Source organism: Dermacentor albipictus, chromosome 1 (genome assembly GCF_038994185.2).
Source record: "Dermacentor albipictus isolate Rhodes 1998 colony chromosome 1, USDA_Dalb.pri_finalv2, whole genome shotgun sequence".
NCBI lineage: Eukaryota > Metazoa > Arthropoda > Arachnida > Ixodida > Ixodidae > Dermacentor > Dermacentor albipictus.
In genome coordinates this window covers 134,268,210-134,278,048 of record NC_091821.1, presented here as the reverse complement: position 1 = coordinate 134,278,048, position 9,839 = coordinate 134,268,210, and the positions used below count along the sequence as shown (strand labels likewise).

Sequence of the window (9,839 nt, the reverse complement as noted above, 5' to 3'; positions counted from 1 at the left end):
GTAGACAATCGTCACCTAAGCCTTCCCCTTCCAGAATATTCTACAAAATGTTGCGGTCTACGTTGTCATAGGCTCCCGTGCTAAACGGAATAGGGGTTTTACTAATCGAAAAAACAGAGCGCCCTCGCACTAAAAAAAAAAAAAGGCGAGACTAAAATAATGTTTTTTTGAATATGCAGATGAAAATTAAAAGAAACCTTCTAAAGAGCGATTGTTTTAGTTGTATTATAAACAAAAAGAAATCTTAATCTATATTTACTTAACAAAAACGAAAATATTTTTATCATACACTTTTAAAACGGTTGCACCCTTTGAGGTGTATATTTGTCCCACAACACTCTTAAAACTGTTGCACCCTTTGGGGTGCATATTTGTCCCACAACAATAATCGTCATCTGCCTTGCTTGCGTTTTCTTTCCTGAAAACTCGGCGCTCGCTACTTTCCTGTCGAGAATGCTGCGTCGCACTGATAAGGCGCATGCCGTTCATGACTGGAAATTACCGGGCTCGCAGCGTTAAAGAAAGGAAACGCGGGCAGCACGGATGACGATTATCGTTGTAGGACAAGATACGCCCCAAAGGGTGTAAATTTTTCTAAGAGTGTAAAAGTGTAAGAAATCAAGGCCAGCCAAGACGAACGCCTAGCCAATCCAGAACAAGAAGGTGGCGTGTCATGCGACGAGGCGGCATTTGACTGTAATTTCATACTGGTAGAACAGAATATCAGCGAGTTCCGTTCCGATTATTTTGTTAAAAGCTGTTCAACAGCTAGAATGAACTTCTATGTCATTTTTCTATGCATTACATTTTGTTTCGTTGTTACCGCTGGCGGCGAGGCTATGCACACGACCAGCAAAGTGCACTCCGTGAACGCACTCAGACCGGAGTGTACTCTTCTGCGCGTACACCTCGCTTGCGACGTTTTTGGTAAAGTGCACTTAGCTTGCCCGCTTAACAGGGGTACTTAACTGCCTCTAAGGCACTCATAAAAAGTTATAACCATTGAACGCCTGTAAACTAGTAATTTGAAGCCCACATTATTAGCGGCAAAGTATGTCCATAGAGAAAGAAAAATACTTTTTTTTTCTTTCTCTATGGTATGTCCGCCTTGCCTAGGAACTCCTCCGCAAAAGTGCCATGTTGCTCGCTTATACTCATAAAAATCTTTATGGTCTGGTCCAAAATCTGCAATACAAGTAAAGCTAAATGAGGCAGTCAGTACAGAAAGAAAGAAACACAGACAGAAAGGAAGAGATATACCACTTCAGCGCATGTGTCTATCTATCCTTCCCAAACCTTCTTAAATATTTCATTTATCTCCATACATGTTAGTCCGACTAAACTTTTCACCTTGACATAGGGTAGGTTATCTATTTGGAATATGGCTCATGGCTCAAAGGCGTTCTCTCTTTGACCTTATTGGTGTCGTTTAGCAATGCATAGCATTTGGCATTGCAAAAAATATATGGATCGACTGTAACATTTGACTCTGAACCGTGCTGTGGATTCTCTATTTGATTCTCGGTGCTTGAAATAGATGTGCAGAAAACACAAACATATATGCACGTGTAAAGGTAGTTACAAAAATATTAAGACCACAGAGCCAGAAAGGTTAACAAGATGTCTTTATTATTCCTCTGATAAACTTTTCACGTAACGAAAACAAATGGAAGAGCGAGACATCGATGGAGAATGGCATACATACAATCTAGGGTTGAGAACACAAGCCTTTAAACTATTACAATCACCATCAACGACCTGTTGCTGCCGATGTGAAAAACAAAACGTGAGGGAAAAGAAAGAAAGAGGTTGCCCCAAAAGATGGCACCATATCAACAAGGCAAAGAGAACTACTATAAAACATTTGCCACACACTCCTTCTACTCTCGTAACTCTCTTTTCAGAGAACGTACTCAATTCACCAACCTGCGCAATGCAAATGGCTCCACTTGGCATAAACCATGAAGCACTGTTGCACTTGCGAATGGCGGTGCGCGCTTGACCAGCAACAAGTTCTATCTAAGCATTCAGTACTGCCTGCTGACGAGGTTGTTGATACAATGCACACAGGCATTCACATACCACTGCAGTACATGGGCAGGGGTCGGCCTATACCTATAAAGTACATCCAAAACTCTCCGTGGCAGGAGGCGCGTCGGTTGAGTGGCTTCAGAACAGTCTATTGAACCATCTGTTATGTATGCAACTACGTGCTAGGTGCATATCAACAAACTTTCCTTTTAAAAAGCTTGGTCTCCAGCCTTGCGTCAGATAAATGTCTATGCACAGCCAAGGTGCACATAATCAGCCAATGTGTGATAGGATTGTAGTGTTAAATATTTTTTTCGTTCTACTGTCTGGTCTTGCGAGTGTGTATGGCTACAGAACTATTTTGTAAATGGAGCAGCTGTCCAATTGTATCTTAAGCATCTTTCATGAAGGAAATTTTAGGAGCATTTTAGAACTACCTACATGATGCCAATAATGTAATTCTGCAGCACAGTGCATTTTCTAGCTCAGCAACCACTTGTTGCACACAGGGTGCTCTCACGGCCAAAACCCGTTTCTAGCTATATGAACAATAACAGTCATAGATGCGAATGGCGAGACAAGTCTATGCCTCCTAGAGAGCGGTGAGATAAATCATAAGCACACGCCATTTCAAGTCTATTGCACATAGTGGTGTTTTGTTTGAAAGTGTGCCAATGAGCATGCAGATGTGCAGGTAGGGCAGTGCTCCAGTCAGGCCCCTTCAAGATTGGTTCTAGGTGTGGCACCTATTTCGACCGTACTAAGCACCAGATGAACCAAGCCACGTTTGTGCATATTTTATCATTTCCTTTCCCAACAAGATTCGAGCTACCCACTCTCCTGTGCCTCTTCCTCGCTGCCATGAATAGTATGTTGGCTTAAGGGAAAAAAAAGGCTCATCCATCGGTGTGTTCATTTAGTTTAGTACATGGTTTATAAACATGTGTATAGTGCAAGATGTCCTCGTTCAGGCTGTAACATCTCCTTGTGTCATATATGTAACTTCTTGTGTCTTTGAGTACCATAGTAGCCAAACAGAAACAGCATGCTTCTGTTCAGTTTGTCATCCCATGTGTGTTGCTAGCTAAGCATTCACACTCATAAGCACTGGAAAGGTATAGTTACAGCACTTGTACATGTAAGGAAAGTACTATATAAATAGTAGATCTAAACAGAGATGATAAACTACAGTAAACATCAAGCAACAAGTTGTTAAGCTTTTTTTTTTTTGCCTTCATAGTGCTAAACACCAACACAAGGGCAGCAGCTTACTGGGCCAGTTCTTTCAGCTTCTGTGATCATATAATCAACAGTACCATCACCATTCATTTCCAGGTGGCCAACAGGAAAAAACAGAAGACATCCATAACAGCATGTAGCAAGCCATGCGCCTCAATCCATTTCGTTGTTGCCATGGGATGGCATTACAAAGAGCCCATGCAAAGAACAGGTTTTGTTACAGGTATGAATTCAACACAATGCAGGGTGCAGCATGTTTTAGTAGACTTTGTCCTGTCTTAGCATGAAGGAAAGATTTAAGCTGGCAGCCCCGCCCCCAATGCATAACCCAATTGTTGGCACTGTTGTGACCGTACTTCACTTGCGCAAATATCTTCACGTGAGTGCCTGTACATTGTGCGCATGCAGCAATGCACCAATCGTAACAGTGGCAAATGGTGAGCACACCAATTTTGCGTCATTGCCTGCTTCCCAAATTTAGGAAAAGTCAGCACCTTGACTTTATAGAACACAAATCTTGGACTTAGAAGAAAAAAAAAAAAGAACTTTGAGGACAATGATCTCGCACACGTGATTGCATTGACATTGCATAGGCTGGCTCGTTAGTATGCTCTTGGAAGAGGTGCAGGATGAGCAAAATGACGGCGCCATATCTCGTCAACCTTTTTTTTCCTAGCAGCTCGTTTCAAACAATATGTCAAAAGCACAATACATAGCTGCTGAATGCTGAATGTGTGATGGCAGGTAAACCATGGTGAAAAGTTAATTCTCAGGCTGCACCACTAAAGAGGTCCAGGTATTGAACCAGTACCTGTACAGTTTTACCCAAGATAAGCATTTAATGCAGTATGCTGCAAATGTATGCTGCAACTCATTTCCTCTACCTCAGAGGTGCTCAAGTGTCCTCAGTGGAACTCCTCACACACAGATAATTTGCAGCACTCAAGCTTCCTGTTTCTTTTACTGAACTTATTTGACAAAGCAAGTAAACACATCACATAAACAGTGCCATTTGAATCAGGTGTTCTGGCTTTTTAATGAATAGCTATGCACTAATACAAGACATCAGATGTGCTGACCCAAGGAGCAGGAGTAAGAGAGGACCATAGCTTTAGTGTAATTGCTTATGATGAAAATGAGCCTTACTGGAAGAGTGGCATTGCGAAATGCACCCAAAGAATCATTGCAGTACTACTTATATCACCTGGTCAGTAAGTTGTACATGTTAAAGATATTTACCTGGGCCTTGCTAGTGTCCAGCCTGGATATTTCGACAATCTCACAACAGAATTATCCTATGCTGAAGTGATAGTAAATGTGAAAAAGAATGTGTTGGGATACATATAACAATGTATGCCTTTACAATCTATGATGAATATAGTTCTCTTTAGCTCTTATATATAACTTTTTATGTCAGTTTTGTGCAGCTGCAGTGTAGAAATTGATGAGCAAGTAGCAGTGTTGTGCCTGGCAAATGGCACACAGTAATGTATGCCCTGGGCATGAAAGTTAATCCCACAAGATTATTTTAATAAGTGTGTACACTTGTATCTGACGGTGTTAATTCCTGGCAGGCAACTAATGATGACAGATATCGACAACTGTGTTAATACGATAATGAATTATTAATTCGTATTATATAAATTCTTCACAAATAATGCTACTGCTATCACCTAGCTGTCAATAACATGCCTATTTGTTGTGAGTGGTTTGCACTGTTCTGAAGTGACACCGCATTAAATGGTTCACTTATTAACAGTTTCCTTAAAGATTCTTTGCTAATGTTCTTTATGGTGATGACAAACTTCTGTAAATTGGATAGGCTGAAGCTTAGATGCAACAATAATGAAGCACATGTGTCTGTAGGTGCCTATCACGCCTTCAAGAGCATGTCGCTGAACAGGGTCACAAGAAAATATTGTACACCACTGAAATGAATGCCCATCAAAACTGCCTCATGGCAGCTATGAGTTCTAAGATGACATACACACACATTCCTCAAATACAAGTGTTCAACAAATAAATATAGCACTGAGGAATTGCTAATATAAATGTTGACACAGCAGCATTTTAAAGTTGCCTCAACCAAAATGAACATTAGATGACTGTGGATGCCTTTTGAGCCTCACAGACACACAAATGATGACTAAGAATTAGATCAAAGCAGTGGTAAAAGAAAACAGCAAACCTAGCCTCGAGTGAGTACTACTCAGAAAATGGCAGCAGTGGTAGGCTTATCTTGCAAATGTCGATCCTTGCGCTTTCCAGCACTGGCATATCTCACCTTTGCTTCTTGCAGTATCACATCGAAAGGAATATATATATAATGAGTTATGAGACACAAAAACTGCACTTTACATGTTTCAGGAAGCTAGAAGTGAAAACAGCTTGCGTTATATCATGGTAATCTAGATGTACAAATCTGGGACAGAGTGTAGCATTTCAGACATATGTACATATAAAAGCTTACAGAACTGCTTTCAAACAGGCAAAGAGCAAGGTAGCTAGACAGCAACCAGGCATGTGAGGATATACTAGCAATGACTTGATATATGCTTTTCTGCACAACACTATAATTCCAATTAAACTAAGAGCTCTGTGCAGACATGCCAGTCTTTTTGTATGCATTTATACTTTGCTGCTTGTGAGCCGAGTGCTTAAAACCACCTCAAATTACTCATCACTGATACTACAGGCAAATGCCTGGAAATATGAGAGCCACTGTGAGCCGCTATCTGGGAAGTGCTGCAAGGAAGTGAAAGGAAAAAGTAACAGCACGCTGCCACTGGGTTACTGCCAGTCACGACTTGTATGGGTGCAGGCCAAGATCAACAAATTGCATATCTTGCTGATGGCTATAGTCCACACCACAAGTGGAAGTTATTTGTCCAGGTTTAACATAACAGCAAACCACAAGTAAACCAGAGACATCAAACGACAATGCCACACAAGAATAATCAGAACATTTAGCTGCATGACCTAAGTACTCTTAAAGATATTCATACACCAGTTGTCTAGGCTAGCGTCCACACCAAATATGCACGTTGTTGCATAAATGCATGTCTTTTTTATGTTTTCACATCTGGAAGGTCAGGGAAAAAAGAGTATGTACATACAAAAATACAGTCAGTGCTTCTCTAACATTCGTATATTTGTAACAGTCAATATTGAGCTATGCAGGGGGAAACACATCCAACAGGCCCGCTGCCTCATGCCTATCCCATTTTTTTTTGCTACTTACACTGGCGGTCAGGCCACTGCCATCTCAACAACTTTTCTGTGGCCATCTTTGGTGTTGCTTCCCCTAAAAGCCCCTCACTAACTGCTACTGTTACCCAACTAGGAAACACATGCCAAATGGCAGACATCACATGTGTCAAGGACAGCTACAGACCTGGCTACAGCGTGTGAATGCTGAAGTACACACTTCAGGCTGCAGCACACGTTGTTTGTCTGACTAATATTGAAGAAGGAAGAAAGTATGCCACAAAGAGCAAATTTAGAAGTAGGAAAGTGAACCTGCAGAGTTCACCCCGAATTATGTCTGTCAAACAATGTGGCATCACTGTGTATTTGCTGCAACTGCCACTGCATTTGTTCAGTTGGCGAAGCTCGTCATAAGTTTCAGTCATTCTGCCTTTTGTTGTTGCTGTTTTTTTTTCCATAAAGCCCTTTTCAAGCGATTTTTAGGTCCTGCAATGTACAGCTCAGATGCCTAATTGCTGTAAGCCTCATCATAAAGCAAAAAGAAAGGATTTACAAAAAAATAACCTTGGCAAGCCAGTCTAAATAAATGCATTTCTGAATACCATACTGCTTAATGCCCTAGTTAGTGAGTTGAAAGTGCATATAAGCAGCTTACTCCAAACAAACAAGTACCTGCATAATGTTAAGACACGAGCTAACTCACTCAACACGCTGGTTTAGATTCATATTATTCTTGCATGCTTAAAATGAAGACACTGCTTTAAACTACTCCTACAGCACAGATAAATACATTACAAACTAAAGAGCTAAGGTACATTCATTCATGTAACTTGAAGTCACTAGGCATTATTTATTGCAACTTTGTAACGAACAGCCAGGAAAAGCAAACAGCCCTGAGCCACTCCAATGCACTTCAAGTTAACCAATATTTTAAAACAACATTGTCTTCATTTCATTTTTGTTACTAAGTGCAGTCGTTTTGTTGAGCCTTGCAGATAAAAGAAATGCTGCTGGGAGGATTGTCACATGTGTACATATGGCTACAAGGTACTATGGGTTTGCTTGCGGTACATATTATACACAAAGATCTCCCAGCTTCTACACAACTACATTCTGCAAGGACCATGCAAAATCTATGCAAAGGTATTAAAAGCCATCATAGATCCTCGATAATAAGGCTCACAAAGAGAAGGACACTGCAAGAGAAGTGTATAGGAGCAAATGAAAGGCAGAGCACATTTAGACTGGCCTACAGCATGGATTGCAAATGCTGCTGCATTATTCACATTTTGCAGGTAGACGTGTTTAGTTTCTGTGAAACATGCCAAGTCATCCAGTGATTTCACAGTGATAAACTATTAAGAGTTATCCATCTGTGTAAACACTGGTGAAACAAGTTACAGCTAGCTTGCAATACACCAACACCACCAAATGATCTCTATGTGGATGCTGTCATTCGGAACTGCACACTAAAGGACAATTCAGCTGACAAGTAGATAATTACTATAATAATAAAAAGACCAACGGATTTACATCTTGCAGAAAAGGAAAGATGGAGAAATGCAGCAAGAAGAATTCGCACAGGAAAACACACATATGGTGCTGTAATGAGAAACAGAACAAACAACATTACAAACACAGTTGGGAATGCGACTAGCACTTTTTCACATGATGATTCATGTTTGTATGATTGGGTCACAGGTATTCACAAGTATGACATACTTAACTAATATGCACTGTTTGTTAAGCACATGCAAAGGAAAGCTACACCAATGCACTTAGAAATAAGAAAAAAAAATTGCAACCATTTTACCAGACTTGAGCACACATAAAACTCTGGAAGGAAAAAAGAAAAGGCAAGTCCTCCTTCAAAAGATCACCCTGCAGCTGTTTACTAAATAAGCAGCTTTAATCACTGAAACATGTGCACAAGATGTCGAGCATTGTGGCAGTACTGCATCAAGATATTTTGCAGATCCCACAACGAGATCTATAAAAGTTGGCAGGCAGTGCCTCACACTTTAGAGGCCCAGCTGTTTGCTTGCAGTTTGCTCTGCATTTCCACAAGGCAGCCAACCTTAAGACAGAAACAACCAATCACAGCAATATCACTCTCTAAATGTCTAAACTCTTAGCTCTCATACAATGGATCACAACTTTTGGGTGGCACATCAGGGGTCCTTTGCTGAAAACTGCAGTGACTGGCTTTGGGCACATATGCATGCACGCACATTATCACAAGGCAAGAGATGCAAGTTGAACAGAGCTTTCAGCCCTTGCTGATAAATTCAGAAAGAGACCCATTGACTTATGTTTCATAAACCAAGTCAAAGTTTGACCTTACAAATAATTTCTGCAGCCATGAGAAAGACTGTCTGCAGTTAACATAGACTTGTAATTTGGAACACAATGGCAGTAATAGGATTTATTATGTCTGGAAGCAGCTGGACCAACCCTTTATAAACAAATATTGATGCCAATAAATATCTTCAAAAAGTGAGTCACATTATATCAATGTTTAAAAACACAGTCCTTATTCATAAACTATGTAGTGCATCACACAGCCTTTTCTGTTTCATCGTGTCTCGGCTGACAAAAACTTACATAATAACAGTGGCACTACTTTCCATTACATTCGAGTGGCACTTTACTTCTTACACTAACCCTGATCAGTGGTTGGTGAAGAATGTTACTTAAGTACAACACTTTACAGCACATTTCAGTTTGTGTGTCACATTTCATTTGTCACAAACTTCGTGACATAAACAGGCATGCCACAAGGCTTGACTCTTGTCTCAAAACCACCTTGAAAGGGGGCATCTCACTTACTTTAAGACGCTCTAAAAATGCACAAAAAAATAAATAATACGGTATGACAGCGGAAGAGAAGAGCACTGTCATGAGCTCTTCAAGCAGGGTCACAGCAAGGGCAACTCTGCAGGGGGTACCATCAGCTCAAGAGTAGATGGTGATCACTTCACGGCCTCCACCACGAACCATCAGTACACGCTCAAGACCTTCTGTGAGCACTTCCAAGAACTCCATGTCTGGTAACAGAATATATTAAGGGCCAGAACACCATATGCACCAGAAAACTATGTAAATTAAACTGAGCTTGCAAAGAAGACTACAAAAAGAACTTTTTTTTTTCAAGAAAAAAAAAAGTTGCTCTTGACCTGACACCACCTGTTATGACTTACTGTAACATTTTTAGTAAAGGCAAACCTGCTTTAGCAAAGGATGAATACTTCTGCCAGAAAACTGACGGATCACTGTTAGTACATTAAAGCTAAATGAAGTGCTTGCTTTTCAGCTAATGCAACTGCAACACAACGGGGAAGAAAGTGCCCTTGCTTTTTTGA

At 40.6% G+C, this 9,839-nt stretch overlaps 1 protein-coding gene across 7 annotated transcripts in view; it reads right to left on the bottom strand.

Annotated features, from left to right (window-relative positions):
* Nucleotides 1–1,604: 1,604 nt before the first annotated feature.
* kcc (solute carrier family 12 member kcc) overlaps nucleotides 1,605–9,839 on the bottom strand; it is a 436,470-nt gene continuing 428,235 nt past the window's right edge. For all 7 annotated transcript variants that reach the window (XM_065424384.1, XM_065424386.1, XM_065424383.1 and 4 more), the window contains one exon: nucleotides 1,605–9,524. In XM_065424384.1, coding sequence (XP_065280456.1) covers nucleotides 9,433–9,524 — 92 coding nt within the window. In that variant the 3' untranslated portion in view covers nucleotides 1,605–9,432. The remainder of the gene's footprint in view (nucleotides 9,525–9,839) is intronic.